The sequence below is a fragment of the Carcharodon carcharias genome, chromosome 14 (assembly GCF_017639515.1).
Source record: "Carcharodon carcharias isolate sCarCar2 chromosome 14, sCarCar2.pri, whole genome shotgun sequence".
Taxonomy (NCBI): domain Eukaryota; kingdom Metazoa; phylum Chordata; class Chondrichthyes; order Lamniformes; family Lamnidae; genus Carcharodon; species Carcharodon carcharias.
Window position 1 is genome coordinate 50,720,806 of NC_054480.1, and position 23,007 is coordinate 50,743,812.

A 23,007-nucleotide genomic window follows, 5' to 3' on the forward strand; every position below is an offset into this window, starting at 1 on the left:
AGAAGAAAAAAGTTGACATTTCAAGTCCTCATGACCCTTCAACAGAACTGAGTAAAATTAGGAGAGGGGTGAAATATAAGCTGGTTTAAGGTGGGGTGGGGGGTGGTTGTAGGGACAAGCAAGCAGTGATAGGAGCAGATAATCAAAAGATGTCACAGACAAAAGAACAAAGAGGTGTTGAAGGTGGTGATATTATCTAAATGAATGTGCTAATTAAGAATGGATGGCAGGACACACAAGGTACAGCTCTAGTGGGGGTGGTGGAATAAAACTAACGGCATAAAAGGTATAGATCTAAAAATAATGGAAATAGGTGGGAAAAGAAAAATCTATATAAATTATTGGAAAAAACAAAAGGGAGAGGGAAGAAATGGAAAGGGGGTGGGGTTGGAGGAGGGAGTTCAAGATCTAAAGTTGTTGAATTCAATATTCAGTCTGGAAGGCTGTAAAGTCGGAAGATGAACTGGGAGTAGTGGTTAACAGCTGTTTATAGGTGTATATTTGGGTTCCCCAGGGGTCAGTGTTGGAACCTCTGCTTTTCTTGATCTATATTAATAACCTTGACTTGGATGTGCAGGAAACAACTTCAAAATTTGCAGAAAACACCAAACTTAGAAGTATTGTGAACCATGAGGAGGATAATGATAGACTTCAAAAGGACATAGGCAGGCTGGTGAAATGGGTAGGCATGTTGCAGATGAAATTTAGTGCAGAGAAGTGTGAGGTGATATATTTCGGTAGGAAGAATGAGAGGCAATATAAAATCAAGGATACGATTCTCAGTGGGGTGCAGAAACAGAGGGACCTGGGGTATATGTGCATAAATCATTGAAGGTGTCGGGGCAGGTTGAGGAAAAGCTAAAAGTACGTGGGATTCTGGCTTTCATAAATTGAGACATAGAGTACAAAAGCAAGTAAATTATGGTGAACCTTTAGAAAACACTTTCGATCTCAACTGTAGTGTTGTGTTCAATTTTGGGTATCACAATTTAGGAAGGATGTGAAGAGATTAGAGAAGGTGCAGAAAAGATTCACAAGAATGATTCCAGGGATGAGGGATTTAAGTTAAATGCATAAATTAAAGAGAAGGTGGAGGAGATTTGATGGAGATGTTCAAAATCAGAGAGGTCTGGACAGAATAAATAGGGAGAAACTGTTCCCATTGATGGAAGGGTCAAGAACCAGAGGGCATCAATTAAAGGTGAATGGCAAAGGAACCAATAGTGACATGAGGGAAAACTTTTTTACGCAGTGAGTTGTTAGGATCTGGAATGCACTACTTGAGAATGTGGTGAAGAATGTGATTCAATCATGGCTTTTAAAAAGGAATTGCATAATTATCCAAAAGGGAAAAATTTGGCGGGCAACAGAGAAAGGACAGGGAGTGGGACTAGCTGAATGCTCTAGTAGAGAGCTGGCATGACATGATGGGCTGAATGGCCTCCTTCTGTGCTGTAACCAAGTTATGATTCCTCTATGATTCATTGGTTAAGGAAATACGCTTAGCTGCCTGGTTCACTAAGGACAGGGATGTCCTGTTTCCCACACTGCACTGCTTTCAACAACTTTGTCAATAATTTTTTTTGAAGGATGCAAAGGCAACAGCAAACGTATCAGGTGGCCGTTACAATAAATTCTGGACCCTTTTAACTTTCACATTTATGCTTCCATCATTAATCTTAATTTTAAACTTTTTGTTACCAGTGGAAATAATCTTTTCCTACTTATCCATTCAAACTATTTCATAATTTTAAACTAGCCCCTCCTTCAGTGAATACAATCCTATTTTTTTACAACCTCTCATAATTATATCTTATCCTCAAGGGGATATAACCTGATGTTATAAAATATGTTCTTATATTTTAACCATTTAAGCCCCAGTTTCATTCTAGTGAATATGTGCTGCACCACCTTTAAGGCCTATATATATTTCCTGAGGTTCAATATTGTACTCTGAATGGGTTCTGACTTAGGGCGGAATTGTCTGTGCCCACTGGCGGTGGGCATCATGGCGGTCAGGGGCAGACAATATGGCAGTAAGGCCAAAAATTGGTTTCATGCCATCGTGAAACCAGTTTGCAATTGTCTGCTCTGCCCGTCAATGGTGGGCCGTGCTTCCTGTCACCGGGAAGGGGGGCGGTGGGGGAGGGTTAGGGTTAAGAAACCTTCTATAAAGTGACCATTCCTCCAGAGCTGAGATAGTTCAAGTGCAGCCACATTGGCATGCTTGAAGTTGGGCCCCTAGCTCACCTGCCCACTCAAACAGCAGAGGCCTGGAAATACCATCAAGCGCTCCAGAGGTTTTCACCCCCTTGGGCACAAACTGCAAATCAATCAGCGTTCCTGTAGACTGCAGGACAGTTGGATGACTGGGCATGTTGTACAATCTCCTTGCAAAAGCTGGCCATGGAGCAGTCACTGGTGGAGGTGCTCACAGCCCCTTGCAATGTGATCATTCAGGTTTGGACCAGTCTCCCCCATGCTTCCAGCTAACAGCGCAGCCTTGCAGTACGGGTTAGGAGAATGCCTGAGCCGAGACCACAACAGGCAGTGCAATGGGGAAATCTGCCGCCAATTGGTCAGGTAGATTGGGGAAGAGGTCAGTGGGGTTTTGGGCAGCCATGCAGCACACCAAATTCTGGCCATCCAAGTGGTTGCCAGCATGCTTTGGAATGCGTTAAGGGACCTTCAGACTTAAGTAAGAGAGGTTCTTAGAATACCCAAGCTAACCCATGCGTGTCTCTCTTTCATCCTGCTGGAGGTGTATTTCAGGACCATGGAGCCTGGTGATCTAGCTGTATGTCTCATGGCTTACAGAGAGCGGAGATGAAGGAGAAGAGACCAGCGGAGGCACCTGACTGGGTAGAGGGAGGAGCAGCACTCTCAGGAAAAATGGGCGGCTTGGGCTCCCACACACACTGCTGAAGAGCCACAGTGAGCCATTGCTGGATGGTGCCTAGCTAGACCCAGGGTCTATAGATGCCGCCTTTCATTCCTGCAGATGACCGAGAACCAGTGTCACCAAAGACTGCACATTTCTAGGGAACTGGTTGGTTACATCTGTGACCTGCTGCAGGATTTGGCGCCATGGGGCCATGGAGTACATCCACTGCCAGTGGCCGTGAAAGTTACCATGGCACTCAATTTTTACATCAGTGGCTCCTTTCAGAGCTCCACAGGTGACCTCTGTGGGATATCGCAAGCCTCCACCCACAAATGCAACCGTGAGGTCATGGATGTCATCTTCACAAGAGCACTAAGCTTTGTTCATTTTGCCTGGGACCAGGAAAGCTAGGATGCAAGAGCACTAGGATTTTGCCCAGATCTCAGGTTTCCCACAGGTGCAGGATGACATCGACTGCACTCATGTGGTGCTCAGATCTCCTTGGCAACAAGCAGTCAACTATGTCAACCGCAAGGGCTTCCACTCGCTGAATGTTCAGCTGGTGTGCATGGTTCCCAGGGAGTACCTATGACTCTTACATTCTCAGTAGGTCTCAGCTCCCTGACACCTTCAAGGACCCACAGAGACTGCAGGATTGGCTCCTCAGGCACAAGGGCTACCTGCAGTAGATGTAGCTGATGACACCCACGCGGCGGCCTCTGACTGCAACAGAGCGAAGGTAAAATGAGGCTCATTCTGCAACTTGCACCTTTGTGGAGAAAACCATCAGAATGTTGAAAATGAGGTTCCGGTGTCTGGACCGGTCTGGTGAAGCCCTGCAATATATTCCATAGAGGGTGTCACATATCGTCATTGATTTCTGCGCCCTTCACAACCTGGCGCTGCAATCGGGAGAGGACCTGGCTGAGGAGGAGGAGTTGGACGTCTCCTCCGATTAGGATGTTGACGGGGATGAGGGTGAGGAGGTCCTTGAAAACAACGATGATGGCAATGAGGCCCTCGCACTGGCTAGACGAGGCAGGCACACACAGAAGGCCCTCATAGCTGCTAGACTTGTGGAGGATGATGATGACATGCAGTGAGGAGTCACCATAGATCCTCACATTGCATCTGTGAACGTTTGACTCCAGTCTGGCTGATGGTAGCACACATTCCGTCTGTGAGAATGCTCCTGTCGTGGAGACGCAGCGGGTGGCCCAAATAGTCGCTCAATTCCAGAAGGATGACGACGACGACGACATGCAGTGAGGACACTCCATCGATCTTCACATAGCCTCTGTGAATGTCTGACTCCTGTCTGGTTGAGAGCAGCTCACTTGTGCTCTCTGATTAAGGTCACATCATGGAGACATGGCCGTGAAACTTTAAGTGCACTTGACCTTTTATCAGCCTTCAGCACCTGACCCCTTAAGGAGCACAATGTCACAGGTCAAGATGCTGAAGAGATGGGGGACAAGCCCCACCTCAAAGATGCTGATAGCACACACACAGAATGACAAAGCTCTGTGATGCCTGCCCATGACATTCTGGCAGCAATAACAGGCATCATTGAGGTTTATGCATCACTATTGTGTCCAGTGACTGTGAAACTGGACCATCACTTTGGTCTGAAAGTTACACACTGCACAGGGAAAAGGCCCTGGACTGATGCACCTGCTTTTATCTTGTGCAGGAACCAAGGTTTCACATCTAAGTGACACGAACACTGCTTATCAAAACAAAGAGCCATAGGCAAGGAGACGTTCTTGAGAGTTTATTTACAATAGTGAACATTACGTACATGTGATTAACACCCATGCCCAGGCTGTGCAACTATATCTTCATGATTTGTTTGCACATCAGCCCCACGCTCCTGATCTATGGACACCCGGTGCGGAAGGGGGTCGGGAAGGAGAAGGACCTCCTCGTGAACCTGCTCCTGGGCCTGGCCAAGTTGGCTATTAACAGGTCCAGGCAGCGGGCGATCGACAGGGGAGTCCCGCCCGATTGTTTGTCCCTCTTCCGCGGCTACGTTCGCGGCCGGATGTCTTTGGAGAGGGAGCATGTGGTGTCTGCTGGCACTCTCGAGGCCTTCTGTGCCCGATGGGCACCGCGGGGACTGGGGTGTTTTATTGACCCCTTTAATCACATTTTGATTTAAAGTTTGTAACTTTCCTTTAAACTTTGTTCTTGGTTTTTCAGCTGACCTGAATTAGGGGCTGTGCCTGATTTATCCCAATTTTGTTAATTTGGTTTAATTGGCTTTAACTCGAAAGAGTTACATCTTCATGATTTGTTTGCAAGTCAGCCCCACGCTCCTGATCTATGGACACCCGGTGCGGAAGGGGGTCAGGAAGGAGGAGGACCTCCTTGTGAACCTGCTCCTGGGCCTGGCCAAGTTGGCCATTAACAGGTCCAGGCAGCGGGCAATCGACAGGGGAGTCCCACCTAATTGTTTGTCCCTCTTCCGCGGCTATGTTCGCTGCCGGATGTCCTTGGAGAGGGAGCACGCGGTGTCTGCTGGCACTCTCGAGGCCTTCCGTGCCCGGTGGGCACCGCGGGGACTGGGGTGCTTTATCGACCCCTTTTATTACATTTTGGTTTAATGTTTGTAAGTTTCCTTTAAACTTTGTAATTGGTTTTACAGCTGACCTGAATTAGGGGCTGTGCTTGATTTATCCTAATTTTGTTAATTTAGTTTAATTGTTTTAACTCAAAAGAGTTACATCTTCATAATCAGGGACGTGCTGGGTGGCAGAGGAGTTGGCTGGATGCTCCCGCAAGAGTTGGCGCGTCGCGCGTCTGAGAGTGTCCAGCTCGCAGCCAATGCCATCCAAGACCTAAGGACGGTCGTGCTCGGACCCGATGTAATTTTAGGTCTCGAGGTGGTCCAGGTGCGTGGTGGTCATCCTGCTGAACGTTCCCCTGTTCAGACGGAATTCCACATCGGCCCCAAGCCCCGAGCCCTCCCTCGGGTGCCGGTGCCCCGCAATACGAGCCGCCTCGGGGACATGCCCTCTGTGCCATTTGGCACAACACGGAGGAGCTTTCTGTTCGGACTGCTGCTGCACACTTTCCATTTTCTCGCCCTTGTCCGCTGCCCGGACACGCCCTGGCGTGCCTTGTTGCCATCCGGCGGCGGAGGCCCTCTACGGAGGTGTCCTCCCTCTTTCTATCGGGGACTTGGGTTGGAGGGTGTTGCACGCAGCAGTCCCCGACAATTGGAGAACGTATAGGTTTGCGGACTCCCAGTACATGTGCCCTTTTTGTGGTCTTGTGGAGTCCGTGGACCGTGCTTATATAGGGAGTGAAAGGCTGCATTCCCTTTTCAGTTACTTGAAAAACCTTTTATTAATGTTTTGTTTGCACTTCAGCCCCACGCTCATGATCTACGGACATCTGGTGCGAAGGGGGGCCAGGAAGGAGGAGGAATTCCTCATGAACCTGCTCCTGGGCCTGGCCAAGTTAACCATTAACAAGTCCAGGCAGCGGGTGATCATGGGCATCGTCCCGTCCGATTGTTTGTCCCTCTTCCACAGCTACGTTTGCAGCTGGGTGTCCCTGGAGAGGGAGCACGCAGTGTCTAACGGCACTCTCAAGGCCTTCTGTGCCCGGTGGGCACCGCGGGAACTGGGTTGTTTTATCAATACGTTTAATCACATTTTGGTTTAATGTTTCCTTTAAACTTTGTCCTTAGTTTTACAGCCAACCTGACTTAGGGGCTGTGCTTTATCCCTTATTTTGTTGATTTAGTTTAATTAGTTGACTCAAAAGAGTTACATCTTTTCAACCTTCCCAATCCTGCCGCTGCATCTTGGTGCTCCCCTGACAACCACAGTGGAGATGGAGGTGGAGGTAGTCTGCTGACTGCTATGCCCTGTCTGTGATGACCTTGACAGGTGTCCTCTGGAGGGCCGAGACCTGGAGGGCCCCGGCCTGCTTTAGGGGTCCTGTTGTGTGGCAGCGGCATCCTCCTCAGTCTGTGGAGCTGGAGCAGGTGAGGTCACATAAAGAGGGGATGCGGATGGGCTGGACACTGCTGGAGTCACCTGGATGGATGACCCTGGGGTGTGCGCCTGCTGATCCTTTTTTTAATATTCATTTACAGAATGTGGGTGCCGCTGGCTAGGCCAGCATTTATTGCCCATCCCTAATTACCCTTGAGGAGGTGGCGGTGAGCCGCCTTCTTGAACTGCTGCAGTCCCTGTACTGTAGCTACACCTACAGTGCTGTTAGGGAGAGAGTTTCAGGATTTTGACCCAGCGACAGTGAAGGAACGGCAATATATTTCTGAGTCAGGCTGGTGAGTTGCTTGGAAGTAAGCTTTCAGATGATGTGTTCCATGCATCTGCTACCCTTGTCCTTCTACATGGTAGTGGTCCTCTTCCCTTTTGACAGCCGAGGACCCCTGGCTGACTACTTGGAGAGGAGGAAGCTGGAGTGAGATTGTACTGCCCCACATCCCTCTTGTATTGACACTGTTGGAGGCCAACTATGGCATCAGTGATGGAGTTCAGCCCATGCAGCAGTGAAGGACCAATGTCCTGGGCCAAGATCACCATGACGGATGCCATCCTACTGGTGCTGACCTCAGTACATTGGCATGCTGGTGCTATCACCACAGACTGAAGTTGGACGGACTCCTCAATCATGCCTTACAATCTGAGGAGTGCAGCGGACATCTCTTCCTGATGTTCCCAAGCTTGCCTTTGCAGCTCCAACAACTGAGGTACGACTGAGTTCAGAGGCTCGTTGTTTGACTCAGACTAAGCAGATTTCTGGCCTCCAGCAGTCCTCCCAAGCGTTGGAAACCAGGCAAGTCCCTGCTGCCACCTGCTGCGGATCAGACATGCGATGTGCTCACCAGATTGTGACCCCGAGGTTACTCTAGAATCAGGTCCCACAGAAATGTGTGTCTCTGCACTGGTGGAAGGTGTGGGTGAGCGCTGTGACCAGACTTCAATTAGGGTTTCAGCAGATTCCTCTTCCAAGGTGCCATCGGGACTTGAGTCGAGGACCTGGGTCGTGAACTCCCTTGGCTGTTTCCCAGAAGAGCTTGTGAGAGCAAGGAGAGATAATTAGTGCACGGCCGTGGCGTGTTAAACAGGACATATCACTCACAGTATTGTTGTCTGATGGATGTTGCATTGCTGGATCCTCACTTGGTTGAGCACTGCCGACCTTACCGTCAGCACAGGACCAGTCCAGATTTTTGCCGGCCAGCTGGATGACTCCATTTTCAAAGTCTGTTTGAACCTTGATGTTGGGCATTCCTCCACCAGTCTGCAACCTCTACCTCTTGTTGTGTATCCTGCATGAATACATATAGAGCGTAAGCAGGATGCCTGCCAGGCCAGATGATAAGTGTGCTTGGCGTGTGTGGGTGGTGAATGGTTCCATGGATAGGATGAGGACAATGACTGTGTGTGAGAAAGTGAATGGTAATGTCCCTTGACCCAGCAGTGAGTGAGATCCTTGTGGATGTGTGGTGGGTTTGTGAGCATGAGAGTTGAGAGTGATGAGAAGAGTGACTTACCCTGGAGGAACAAAGGAGATCATTCAACCTCTTTCGGCACTGGGTGGTTGCCCTCTTTTGCAGAGTATTGGCACTGACCACCACTTCCCAATTAGTGATGTTGCTGCCCCTCCTGCGGCCAGAGTGGGGGTAGAGGACATCACGGCAGGCCTCAGCTATATTCATAAGGTGTTCCAGGGATGTGTTTCTAAATCAGAGAGCTGCAGTCTTGTTGCCTTTCAGGGCCATGTCTTCTGTGCAGTAATCCTGGACTGGAAGCACTGTGAAGTGTGCACGCGGCTGCATTTTAAATATGGCGCCCGGCGTGAGGAAACAGTGAGGTGATGGTGTGAGGGGTGGAGGCGTGAATGACAGCCCGCCTGCCATTGGAATGGTATGTTCCCTGGGAATGCATAATTAATGAGACGGGATTGGGGCAATATGGCGTGAAAAGCCGCCGTTGAGGCTGGCGGGTAAAAAGTTCTTTTTCCCGCTTGCTACCGCACTTCGTGCAAATCTGGGACGATTCTGCCCTTAGTGTCTATACAACAAAAGCATCAATTGCTCAATTTTTTTATTCTGATCCTCAAGATAAAAGCCAATATTCATCAGATTTTTAGATTACCTTTTTGCATCAGTGAACTGACATTGTGATTTGAATACATGCACATCTAAATTGATTGCTCCGCCAGAGCTTGGTTTCTCACCAATAAGAAAATATGTCTATTTGAATTTCTCAGATCCAAAGATCTGGGATTAAACTCCATATGCCATAGTTTCGCCCCCTCACTTAATTTGTCTATGTTCCTTTGCAAATTCCTGCTCATATCCATATAAATTACTGTGCCTCCTATCTCAGCGCCATTTGCAAACTTGGATATACAGCTCTCTATTCTTTCATCCGGGTCATTAATATATATGGGGCCATAACTTCTGTGGAGTAGCAGTCATAGTCAGGTTGCCACTCCGCCCCAGTTACTTACACTGAAATGTAGTCGCAGCTTTCTCACGCAACCTTCCACAGGGGCCTGGTGAGAATAGTGCAGTGCAGTAGGTTACCAAGGCCTTCTGTAGAGGGAAAGGAAATCGCACCTTCTTTTATAGTCAGGAGTGGGGAGGGTAGCTGGGGAACCCATGGGGGGCAGGGTGTCAGGTGGGTAGTCAGGGGCCCTATGGAGGGTCAAGGGGGTCGATCGTGGGTGGGGGTAGTTGTGGGGGGAGGGGGGGTCAGTATTATAGTTACTCAGGAGTTAGAACTGGTTTTAATTCTTCTAACCTTTCCTGGGTAACTATTCTTGTAAGACTGTCGGAACTATCCGAATGCTGCACTTTAAGTTGGAGTATCGGATGTTTCCCAGTGCAGGGCAATTGCCCCGTGCAAGTCTGAACTTCCCAGGCAATTGCTGTGAAATGCTTATTTAGGGAATTCCTGGGGGCGTGAGGGGGTTGGGTTGGGGGTTGTGGTGGGGGGGGGGGTTGGTGCGCGCGAGACGCAGGTGGAAGTGTGGCAAGGGTTCCTCAGCCCATCCTTGGGGTAGCCTCTGGGTATGACACTCCAGAGACCGGAAGTTATGAGCGATAGTCAAAAACTGAGGCTGCAGTGCAGAATATGTCACATCCTGTCAATCCCATCAAAAGGGACACACTAGGATGCATTACGAAGACCTGGTTTTTTATATATATATTATCGCAAATATTGAAAAACAGAATTAAACCTTTGCATATCCAACCAAGATAACCAAGAATAATTTCAAGATAATGATCTATTTTAGGTGTCCATATGCTAAAATAACCTGAATAATTGAATTTAACTCTAGTCTTGGTTACGTTTTCAAAAGGTATTTTCTTTATCTTGTTCGAAAACACTTTGTTGGCAATGAAAGCGTGGATGTGAAGTTTATTGTCATTTTCTCAGTTACCTTTCATCCTTTATCCTAATGCTCCCAGAGCATGAAAGATTATCTTCACTTGAATCAGCATTTAGGAAGTTGAAGCTTTCTAAGACTGTTTCAACAGTCAGACTGACAGTAGATGTACTTGAGCTATCTGTTATTTCCCTCTGTGTTAAAAAATAATACAATGCAACTTTTAAAGCAAAAATAATCCAAGAGTTTAATTCAAATTGCCTCATTCTATCACAGTTCACTATAAATTATGTGGTATAATTACACCCATCTATAAGTTATTCCCTTATTATATAGTAAAAACATAGTAAATTTACCAATATGTAAGGTATTCTCATGATTAAGGTATGCCTTATATCCACAATTTGCTGTCATGTATATCCTATTGCTTAAATCTGGGTGTTATGGAAAAATGTACTTTCCTAATCAATTAATCTATCAAGTTCCACACAAAACTATATAAAATGCAGACATTTGACAACTTGAAGTTAGATAATACAGAACAATAAGATAGAATAGAATAATTGGAACATTTGAGACCGGTTTCAAACACATCCCAGACTGATGGGTTGTGTGTTGATTGTTGAAAACTTCTTTTGTGAAATGAGTTTTGGCATACTAACCGGTTCAAAATATAAAATGTCTAATTATGGTCAGAAATTATAGAGATGGTTAGCTTGAAAAGTATAAATATTACTCTTGTGTGATAGAGGATTTCTCTGAGAATGAAGTTGCCAAAATGTTGGGGTAGTCCAGATGCAGGCCTGTCAAACAGTGGATGTGGGACCTACCTGGGGAGCCAGAACTGGCTCAAAATTGAAATGTTAATCTGGTTTTACAAATGCTAACAGACCTGCTGAGCATTTTGAACTTTTCTGTGTTTCTTTTGAAAGTAAACAAAAGGCAAATCTTACTATCAAAAAGGAGTTTAACTGTAATGAGGTTGGATGACCTATTTTTCCTCAAAATATCAAATGTTGAAAAGAGCCATTTCTCTGATGCACTTTGTTCAGTCATAATAAACAAAATCAAACTGAAAAAGGTTGCCTAAACTCCTGCAACCTAACATGCCATTCAACAGATTTGAGTTTGGGAATTGCCATAATTAAGTAGAGAATTACCAACTGAGAGAACGGCAGGACATACAGGCAGATCTACCTCAGTTTAGCCATAAAATCCTGATGATTATAAAGGATCGAAGGAAGTCTAGGGAAAAAAAGCTCAAGGGAGGGGATAACATTTTATTCATAATTTCTGCTTAATGTTAAATTATGTATTTTATACTGTTTAATTGCTGGCTTCATTAGAATGAACCTACTTCTTTATAACCGGGAGAACATTTGACTCCCGGAGAATGTAATCATATTAACTGAGATGAGATGGACTTGCTAGAAAATGTAATCACACTTATTGATATGGCCAAGAAGATGATTAATCAATTTCAACGTCAGTTGTATAAAGTGGGCCTTCACACAGTTGAAACTGAGCCCAGTTCCATAGGCTAAAGCACAGGCTTTTTAAAAAATTTGTTCTTGGGATGTGGACGTCGCTGGCTGGGCCAACATTTATTGCCCATCCCTAGTTGCCTTGAGAAGGTGGTGGTGAGCTGCCTTCTTGAACTGCTGCAGTCCATGTGGTGTAGGTACTCACACAGTGCTGTTAGGAAGGGAGTTCCAGGATTTTGACCCAGCGACAGTGAAGTAAAGGCGATATATTTCCAAGTCAGGATGGTGAGACCTTGTCCTTCTAGATGGGAGCGGTCGTGGGTTTGGAAGGTGCTGTTTAAGGAGCCTTGGTGAATTCCTACAGAGCATCTTGTAGATGATACACACTGCTGTTACTGTGCATCGGTGGTGGGGGGAATGAATGTTTGTGGATGTGGTGCCAATCAAGTAGACTGCTTTGTCCTGGACGGTGTCAAGTTTCTTGAGTGTTGTGGGAGCTGTACTCATCCAGGCAAGTGTGGATTATTCCATCACACTCCTGATTTGCGCCTTGTAAATGGTGGACAGACTTTGGGGATTCAGGAGGAGAGTTACTTGTCACATGATTCCTAGCCTCTGATCTGCTCTTGCAGCCACGGCATTTATATGGTTAGTCCAGTTCAGTTTCTGGTCAATGATAACCCTCAGGATGTTGGTAGTGGGGATTCAGTGATGGTAATGCCATTGAACATCAAGGGGCGATGGTTGGATTCTCTCTTGTTGGAGATGGTCATTGCCCAACACTTGCGTGGCGCGAATGTTACTTGCCACTTGTCACCCCAAGCCTGGATATTGTCCAGGTCTTGCTGCATTTGGACACGGACTGCTTCAGTACCTGAGGAGCCGCGAATGGTGTTGAACATTGTTCGTCGATGATTGCACATCACCACTTCTGATCTTAAAATGGAAGGTAGGTCATTAATGAAGCAGTTGAAGATGGTTGGGCCGAGGACACTAACCTGAGGAACTCCTGCAGTGATGTCCTAGAGCTGAGAGGACTGACCTCCAACAACCACAACCATTTTCCTTTGTGTTAGGTGTGGCTCCAGCCAGCAGAGAGTTTTCCCCCTGATTCCCATTGACTCCAGTTTTGCTCGGGCTCCTTGATGCCACATTTCCATGTGTCATCTTTAGAAATGTATCAGGACAGACCTTGATTCAGTTCTTTAACAGTCTACAAAACTCAAGTTAAATCCATAAAGCTAACGTGCTGCCTTGATGTCAAGGGCAGTCACTCTCACCTTCCAGCACTGACCACCTACAAACACTGAGTGTTAAATCATTTGAGTCATATGGCACAGGAGGAGGCCATTTGGCCCATTGGTTCACCACAAGCTCTCTAGTTAGGCTTAATCCCCATAGCCCTGCAAATTTAATTCCCCCTATCCCTTCAGCTGAAATGCATCGCCTCACACTTCTCTGTATTAAATTCTATCTGCCACTTGTATGCCCAGTCTGGTAGCCTATGTCCTATCGCAGGCAATTCATATCATCCTCACTGTTTGCCACTCATCAGCAAATTTTGAAATATTACTTCCAAGATTGAAGTCATTCATATATAGCAAAGAAAAGCACCCATCCTTGGGGGAAAAGGAACATAGGAAATAGAAGCAGGAGTAGGCCATTTGGCCCCTCAAGCCTGCTCCGCCACTCAACTAGGTCATGGCTAATCTTCTACCTTAAAGCCTTTCTCATCCACAATCCCTATATCCCTTGATGTCTTTAATGTCTAGAAACCTATTGATATCTGACTTCCACATACTTGATGACTGAGCCTCCATAGCCATCTGGGTAGAGAATTTCAAAGATTCACCGCTTTGAGTGAAGAAATCCCTCCTCATCTCAGTCCTAAATGACCTACCCCTTATTCTGAGATTGTGTTCCTTAGTTCTAGACACCACCGCAACCCGCACCCCAGCCAGGAGAAACATTGTTCCTGCATTTACCCTGTAGAGCCCTGTAAGAATTTTGTATGTTTCAATGAGATCATCTCTCAATTCTTCTAAACTCTTGAGAATACAGGCCCAGTCTCCTCAATCGCTTCTCCTAGGGCAATCCTGCCATCCCAGGAATCAGTCTGGTGAACCTTCACTGCATTACCTCTATGGCAAGTATATCCTTCCTTAGGTAAGGAGACCAAAATTGCATTCAATACTCCTGGTGCAGTCTCGCCAAGGCTCTATATAACTGCATCAACACTTTTTTCCTCCTGTACTCAAATCCTCTTGCAGTAAAAGCCAACATACCATTTGGCTTCCTAATTGCTTGCTGCACTTGCATGTTAGCATTCAGTGACTCATGAACAAGGACACCCAGGTCCTTTTGGACATCAACACTTCCCAATCTCTCACCATTTAAGGAATAAGCCGCATTTCTGTTTTCCCACCAAAGTGGATAACTTCACATTTTTCCACATTATATTTCATCTGCCATATTCTTCCCCCATTCACTTAGTCTGTCTAAATCCCCTTGCAGCCTCTTTGCATCCTCCTCACAATTCACATTCCCATCTAATTTTATATTATCAGAAAACTTGGAAATATTACATTTGGTCCTCAAATCCAAATCATTGATATAGATTGTGAATATGGGGTCCAGGCACTCGTCCTTGTGATTCCTCACTCGTCACAACCTGCCAACCTGAGAATGACCTGTTTATTTCTACTGTTTTCTGTCCATTAACCAATTTTCAATCCATATCAATATATTATCCCCAATCCCATGTGCTTTAATGTTGTTTGCTAATCTCTTGTGTGTGACCTTATTGAAAGCCTTCCGAAATCCAAATACACCACATTCACTGGTTTCCTCTATCTATTCTGCTAGTACATGCTCACAAAAATGGCAACAAGTTTGTCAGACATGATTTCCCTTTCATAAACCTATGTTGACTCTGCCCAATCTTACCATTATTTCCTGTGTACAGTTAGAATATCCTTTATAATAGATTCTAGCATTTTCCCTATTAATGATGTCAGGCGAACAGGTCCGTAGTTCCACGTTTTCTCTCTCCCTCTTTTCCTTAATAGTGGGGTTACATTTGCTACCTTTCAATCTGCAGCACCCGTTCCAAAGCAACCAACTACCATGAATCACTGTTTTCTATCCTTAAGCCAATTTTTTATCCAATTGGACACTGATCCTCCTATCCCATAAGCCTCAATTTTGTGTAATACCTTGTCACACACTTCCTTAAATTCCGTATAAACAACATCCACTGTATTTTCTTCATCAATCTTTTCTGTTACTTCATCAAAAATTCAATTAGATTAGTCCAGCACAATCTACCTTTTACAAATCTGTCTGGCTCTCCCTAATTAACTCCAACCTCTCCAAGTGCTTGTTGATTTTTTTTTTTGCTGATTAAACCTTACCATCATTGATGTTAGACTAACTGTCCTGCAGTTGTTAGGACTGCCTTTACACCCTTTCTTGAATAAGGGTGTGACATTTGCTACCCTCTAATCCTCTGGCACTGCCCCCATATCTGGAGAAGGTTGAAAGAATATGGCAAGCCCTTCTGCTATCTCCACCCCCACTTCCTTTAGCAAGCTGGGATGCAACCATCCAGACCAGCTGACTAATTTACTCTTAGCAAAGCCAGCCTTTTCAGTACCTCCTCCCTCTCAATGTTCACACTATACATTGCCTCCACTATCTCCATTTCCACTGATATTTTGTCAGATTTCTCATCCTTAATAAACACCGATACAAAGAATTCATTAAGTATTTAAGCCTTTCCCTGCACCTTTAAGTATATCGCCTTCCTTGTCCCTAACAGGACCCACTTCACACTCTTACTACCCACTTACTATTTACATGCTGATAGAAGATTTTTGGGTTCCGTTTTATGTTGACTGCCATTCTATTCTCATACTGTCTCTTTGCTAATCTTATTTTCCCCTTCACCTCCCTTCTCAACCTCTTGTATTTGACCTGGTTCACACTTCAACAATTCACCTGGCATGCATCATACAACCTTATTTTTTGTTTCATCACAACGTCTATCGTCTTTGTCATCCAAGGAGGCCTGTTTTTGGCTCCCTTACCTTTCGCCCTTGCTTGAATATACCTAGCCTGTACCTGAAGCACCCGTTCATTAAAAATCACTAATTGTTCCAATACAGTTTTTCCTGTCAGTCTCCGGCTACATTTTACCCTGGCTAGATCACTTCTCATTGCATTGAAATTAGCCCTCTTACAACTTAGAAGTTTTATATTAGTTTGTTCCTTGCTCTTCTCCATTATCAAACTAAACTTATAGTATGATGATCACTAAAATGTTCCCCTACAGACTCTTTGTCCAACTGGCCACCTCATTTCCCAAAACCAGATCCAACAATGCCTCGCCTCTTTTCTGTTAACATACTGTTAAAGGAAGTTCTCCTAAACATGTTTCAGAAAATTCCTCCCCCTCCTTAACCTTTACTTTAATTACCCAAATGGATAATGTTAAAGTCCCCCAGTATTACCACTGTATAGTTCTTGGACATCTCTGATTTCCCTGCAGGTTTGTTCCTCTATCTCTCTCTCTCACTATTTGAGACCTATAGAATACACTAATAGTGTGATCACAGCTTTCTCATTTCTCAACTCTGCCAAAATGGTTTCTCTCCATGCCCCCTCAAGGACGACCTCTCTTTCTAACACTGCAATTTCTTCCCTGATCAGTCATTCCACCTTATTTACCTTTTTTCTTTCTCTTATCTTTTATGTTTGTGACTGATCAACCCATGGAATCACCAAGGAAAGCAAATACATTCCCTTGTTCTCCACTCAAACCACAAAGCTGACTATTTGACATACTGCACCATTATACTTCCAGGGGACTTGATGCTTCTGGTTGATGGACAGATGTGTCCTCAGCCACAGATGGCAGTCACTTGCTCGCAGCAAGGTGTACTCAGATTGACCCAATTTTAGTGATTTGTTTCCAAGTGTGATTCTGCTCTTACACCAAGTTTCTTGACTAAATATAATTTATAAAAAAAACCCCTCAATAATATTGTGATCACACTGACACTTAATTCAAAAATTCTGAGTCTGAAATGGTTGATGAAATTTTATTTGCTATTTAGTATTATTATGCTCATATCATACGCCTGAGAATGTATGAAAATGGTAGACATTTTTGATTTTTAAAAGGAGTATGGAATTTGGACAATATACCAGGTGAAGTCAGGTGACGCTTTTGTGGTTTCCGCACAGACCAGGACTAACTCATGTCTGGACCTTTCTCTGGAAAGTCACTAAAATGTAAGTTACCTTTTGGGGGGACCTTCTATTGAAGAAACATCAGGGTGCAACAGATCTCTTGTGGAATTAACAGTTACTATTGTCTGGATGTTTACAGAAGCAGAGATATAATAGTTGCCCCAGGCTTGGTGTTTGCAAAGTTGAAACCCCATGAAGATGTGTTTGAAGGGTTTATCACTAGATGGTGTGAATGGCTGTCATTCTTTCCCCATCGTGTGGTAATAGCTTATGCCATGAAATCATTTGTGGATAAAGGGAATATTGACTCTGTGGTCACATGACAGAAACTGGCTTGAGGTAGCAAATATCTTATTATTCTAAAAACATACCAGAGAAAAGCCTGGGACAATGACTTCAGAAGGGAGAGATCTTATCCTAAAAAGGAAAGAACCCTACCCTGAAAATTTAGCTCAGGCAGAGCAATGGAGATTTCCTTGTAACAGTGGATTATAATTTATTTTAGGGGCTCCACCACAACTTTGGCTAGAAAATCCAGAAACCAGCTGTAGCCTGGATGAAGCCATTATGATTTATTACCAGAGACCATCAACATGCATTTTTCTCTCAGTGAACCAAAAAAGAATTTTCAGGCCTGCAACACTTGCAACAACCCTCTTAAAGAATTAGGGTAATATTGACTGTCGGGACTTTAAAAATACAAGTACATGCTACATCTCTTGAAATTATCTTTTCGTGTGTGTGTGTGTGTGTGTGTGTGTGTTTGTGTGTGTATCAGTGTCTTATGTGAATAAGGGGTGGCTGTTTGTTGTGATTACACTTTGGGTGCTGTGAAAATAAACATTTACCTTTCTTTTGATTTAAACTTTATAGAAAGCCTGTTTTGCATCTGTTCTTAAAAGTCACATCACTCAAGGGGTTAAAACACTCCTCTAAAATAAATCTTGTTGCAGTCATTCACGAGGTGGGAAAAAGGAGGACAATTATCCCACATCTCTCCCCAGTCCGTAATAATATTTTTCATTAAAAGGGGCACTAATTTGTTTTTTTATTGAACATTAAAATATTTTCCAACCTGTATTTTCCCTGAAAAATATTAAAATACCAGCTTCAACTTGGGAATGTAAAAATTAAGATAATTGTTGGAGAAAAACTAGCAACATACCTTCAGAATATCTCTGAAGTGCAGAACTTGTTGCTCTAGGCTTTGAAGTTCCTTATAGTTTTTTTGATCCGTCCTTAGAATAGTCAATATTTCTTGTAGCATGGTTCCTATATTTACTGAAATAAAATCTGTCCTTATATTCTTTCCAGAAGACATTGAAGTGCTATTTCTACGTGTATTGAATACTGTCATAGTTCTCTGTGGACCTAATGGTTTGGTAAGATCCGCATTCCTGATGTGGCCTGTTGAGTCCCATTCAGCAGATTTCCTAGTAGGCTGCTGAAGCCTCTGGTGTGGTCCGACATGCAAAGCAGATTTTGCCATTGCTGAACAACTTTGAAATTGTCTGGCATGTATTGAATCTCTTTGAAATTCTTTTTGATTTGGATATCTTGGTTCCACATATGGTGATTGCACAGTCCTTTCCGTAGAGACAGCTCCTTGCAAGTTATGGGATAATTCCATAGATGACTCTTGGACAGCTAATGTGTCATCAGTAAAGTGACTGTTTCCTTGTTTATCTATATTTGCGTAATTGTAAAATTTCTCATTCTCCGGCACTGATGACAAATGTGTATTGTGGTAACCATTTCCTAAATGACTAAAGATAAAAGTTCCTTTTGTTTCATGGCATAATAGAGGCAGTGTATCCTCTGGTCCAATGTGCTGCTTGCAACAGAATAGAAAATAGAGGATTAATACGTCCTTTCATCATGACAGTTTTAAGATATAACCAAATTAATTTATTGAAGCATATACAGTTACTAGATATTCTCTTTTGTAATCTGTGCTATTTTATACTGGGCATGTCAACATGAGGCATGTCAATACAAGATTATATCATACGCCCTATAATTAAGAGTCAACACCTGGCAGTTATTTCCTGTTAGGATTAACTTTAATTTATTATCTTGACTGCCTAAAGTTATAGAAGTGCATTGCTCATTGCAATATGACACATTCACATTGAGATACTCACAGAGAAATACTTGTCCCTGAAGCTCGGGGTGCTGGGAGGTGTCCAGTTATTCACAGAACCTTTCCTACTTGGCAAAGAGAATTTGGTGATAGATCCAGATGTTACTGAAACTTCATCATTATCAAATGGACTGTGACAAAGCAAAGGGTAGGAGAGAAATTAAAAGCAGGTATTGAAACACAAAAACTTGAGTTAGGTTTCTGTATGATATTGCTGAAAAAAATATTTAATTTTGTCATATAGGACTGGATTTTCACTCCAAGGTGGATAGCTTGAGTCAGGAAATTTCCCAGCTTAGTGGACCCGCCTCATGAAAAAAATGCCCTGAATGGCGTGATTTTCATTAGGGGCAGTGGCAACTGCAGGATGAAATCAGGCCAGCCGTGGGAGCTGCTAACTGCTGAGGAGGGCAGTTTAAAAGACCTACCTAGGTTCTCTGAAATTTCATTCCAGTTGTTTTGTTAAACATTAGGCACACTAGCCCTCACCCCTACATCCCCCCACCCACTCCCCATGCCAATGCATGCCAACTCATGAACCTCCACCCATCCCCATGTCCCCTTATAGCCCTATGCCAACTTAGTGCCAAACTCATGACAACCCATGCCCCCCACCCACCACCCTATGCCCTTACACCCTTCATGCCAACTCACCCAGTATAGGCGGACATCAGGAGCCATGCTGAGATGAAATAAAATAAAAGTTCTAAATATCTATTAGCGTTCACTATACAAAATAACACTCCCATTCATGAAAGCCCATTCAATATATTGAAATCCCCTCCAGTACTTTATCCCTTATAAAAGCAAACATTTGTATTCATAACTCCACATCAAAGACAGTTTTCTTTTTAATACCCTCTGAGCTATAAAACTGTGAATCTACAATGCCCCACTATGATGATGATAGGTTGTAGCAAGTAACAAGGCATTAATAATGCTATGATGATAGCACTTATGGCTATGTTTACAAACAGCTATTTAAACTGCTAGAATAAATGTTTTCCAACTATCACAGACACAGGGAGGCAGTTTTCTTCCATTTGCAAAGTACTGACCATTTAAATAACTTGATAGCTAGTCGACCTTTCAAGAGCATTTACAACCTCTTTAAAGATTTTTAACTCCCACACTGAGGAATAAGGCCCTTGTTTCAGTGAAAATGGAGCCTATTTGACTGTAGAGTTTAGATCTGATCCATTGGTCGTGGGATCGCTTATCTCTGTCTATCACTTGCTGCTTATGTTTTGCATGCAAGTAGTCCTGTGTTACACCTTCACTAGGTTGACACTTCATTTTTAGATATGCCTGGTGCTGCTCCTAGCATACCCTCCTGCACTCTTCAGTGAACCAGGGTTGATCCCTGGATTGATAGTAATGGTAGAGTGGGGAAATGCCAGGCCATGAGGTTACAGATTGTGTTTGAGTACAATTCTGCTGATGCTGATGGTCCGCAGCGCCTCATGAATGCCCAGACTTGAATTGCTAGATCTGTTCAGAATCTATCCCTTTTAGCATGGTGGTAGCGCCACACAACACGATGGAGGGTATCCTCAATGTGAAGGCAGGACATCTTCTCCACAACGACTGTGTACTAGTCACTCCTACTGATACTGTCATGGACAGATGCAACTGCTGCAGGCAGGTTGGTGAGGATAAGGTCAAGTATGGTTTTCCCTCTTGTTGGTTCCCTCACCACCTGTTGCAGGTGCAGTGTAGCAGCTATGTCATTTAGGACTTGGCCAGCTCGGTCAGTAGTGGTGCTACTGAGCCACTCTTGGTGATGGACTTTGCAGTCCCACACCCAGAGTATATTCTGCGCTCCTGCCACCCTCAGTGCTTCCTCTAGGTGGTATTCAACATGGAAGAGCACTGATTCATCAGCTGAGGGAGGGCGGTACATGGTAATCAGCAGGAAGTTTCCTTGCCCATGTTCGACCTGATTTCATGAGACTTCATGGGGTCCAGAGTCGATGTTGAGGACTCCCAGGCCAATTCCCACTTGACTGTATACCACTGTGCTGTGACCTCTGCTGGGTCTGTCCTGCTGGTGGGACAGGACATCCCCAGGGATGGTGATGATGGTGTCAGGAACATTATTTGTAAGGCATGATTCCGTGAGGATGACTATGTCAGGCTGTTGCTTGTCTAGCCTGAGAGACAGCTCTCCCAATTTTGGCATTAGCCCCCAGATGTTAGTAAGGAGGACTTTGCAGGGTTGACATTGCCCTTGTAATTTCTGGCGCCTAGATCAATGCCGGGTGGTCTGTCCAGTTTCATTCCTTTTTGTGACATGTAGCAGTTTAATACAACTGAGTGGCTTGCTAGGTCATTTAAGAGTCAACCACATTGCTGTGGGTCTGGAGTCACATGTAGACCAGACCAGGTCAGGATGACAGATTTCCTTCCCTAAAGGACATAAGGGAACCAGATGGGTTTTTACAAAAATCGACAATGGTTTCACAGTCATAGTTAGACTTTTAATTCCAGATTTTTATTGAATTCAAATTCCATCTGCTGTGGAACCCAGGTCCCCAGTGCATTACCCTGGGTCTCTCTTACTAGTCCAGAGACAATACCACTATGCCTCCCTAACTGATGAACTTTTAACAAAAGAATAAAACATTTAACTAGAAATTAACGAAAGAATAAAACATTTAACTAGAAAAAATGAACTAAATTACATTACCCCTTCACTCACAATTGTCCCTTTACAGATTTGTAAGGATAACACAAGTTACAAAAACTATCTTATACTCTAATGTTCACAGTAAGTACACAGTCCATGTAAACAAATTGGCAACTTATGGTCAGGCACACCACACTCTGAAACCAAGGGCAGAATTTTCTCGTTGGCATGTGACATCACCGCACGCCATCACGATATTTCGTTGGGCGGGTGCGCGCTAATTCCAACGCATGCCTGCCATTAATTAACAGGCCACTTAAGGCCCTAGAGGTGCCAATCGACAGCGATTTTTCAGCACCCGTGCAATCTTCAAGTCAGTGCACGATTGCAAATGGCAAGCAGGTAGGACACATTGTATAAACCTCAACCACGGGCGGGATAAGAGGGCTCAGTGGGGTCGCGAATATGTTCTGTCAAATATTGATGTTTCAAAGTTATTGATACTTGCCTGTGTGATCTGCAATACTTCAAATCGCATACCAGCCACTTGGTCTGGATTCAACCTTCTGGTCAGCACTCTGCAGTGAGGAATCTCTTTTGGGCCTGCTTTTTTCAGGAAGCCTTCCCTTAGCCTCGGAATGGAAGCTGAATGCTCCACTGGAGGCACCTCCTCTGAGAAGGAAGGGAGTGTTAGGAGGAGGAGGAGGCCAGCAGTACACATTCAGCCTCCAGGGGAGACACCTTTGGGAGATCAGGTGCAGGCATAAGGGGTGCAGGACCAAGAGGTAGTCCAAGGTGGAAGGGGCCACAGAAGATACCACTATCCTGCTGCCAGGGTATACAGGCAACGAAGCAGCTACCTCAATATGTCTGAGGTGCAGTGCCGAAGGAGACTCTGTCTCTCAAGGGAGACAGTCTACTATATCTGTCAGATGATTGGGCCTGAGATCTCCACGAATTGTGGGGGTGGACACTCTAAAGGTCACAGCTGCCCTCAACTTCTATGCCTCTGGCTCCTTCCAGGGCTCAGTGGGGTGATCTTTGCAGTGTCTCCCAATCAGCTGTCCACACTTGTATCAAGCAGGTTACAGACGCTCTGTTCAGGCGTGCATTGACCTTCATCCACTACCGTTGGGACCAGGCAAGCCAGACACAGCGAGCCAGAGGTTTTGCGGCCATTGCTGGCTTCCCCCATGTCCATGGTGTAATAGGCTGCACACATGTAGCCATCAAG

General features: G+C 44.7%; 1 protein-coding gene across 13 annotated transcripts in view; it reads right to left on the bottom strand.

Moving 5' to 3' along the window:
• ripor3 (RIPOR family member 3) overlaps nt 1-23,007 on the bottom strand; it is a 318,751-nt gene that overhangs the window by 47,663 nt on the left and 248,081 nt on the right. For 11 of the 13 annotated variants that reach the window (XM_041203685.1, XM_041203684.1, XM_041203690.1 and 8 more), the window contains 3 exons: nt 19,146-19,275; nt 18,167-18,835; nt 10,319-10,458 (listed from right to left, as the gene is read on the bottom strand). In XM_041203685.1, the coding sequence (XP_041059619.1) occupies nt 10,319-10,458; nt 18,167-18,835; nt 19,146-19,275 (939 nt within the window). The remainder of the gene's footprint in view (nt 1-10,318; nt 10,459-18,166; nt 18,836-19,145; nt 19,276-23,007) is intronic. The other 2 variants (XM_041203683.1, XM_041203694.1) reach the window with 2 other exon arrangements.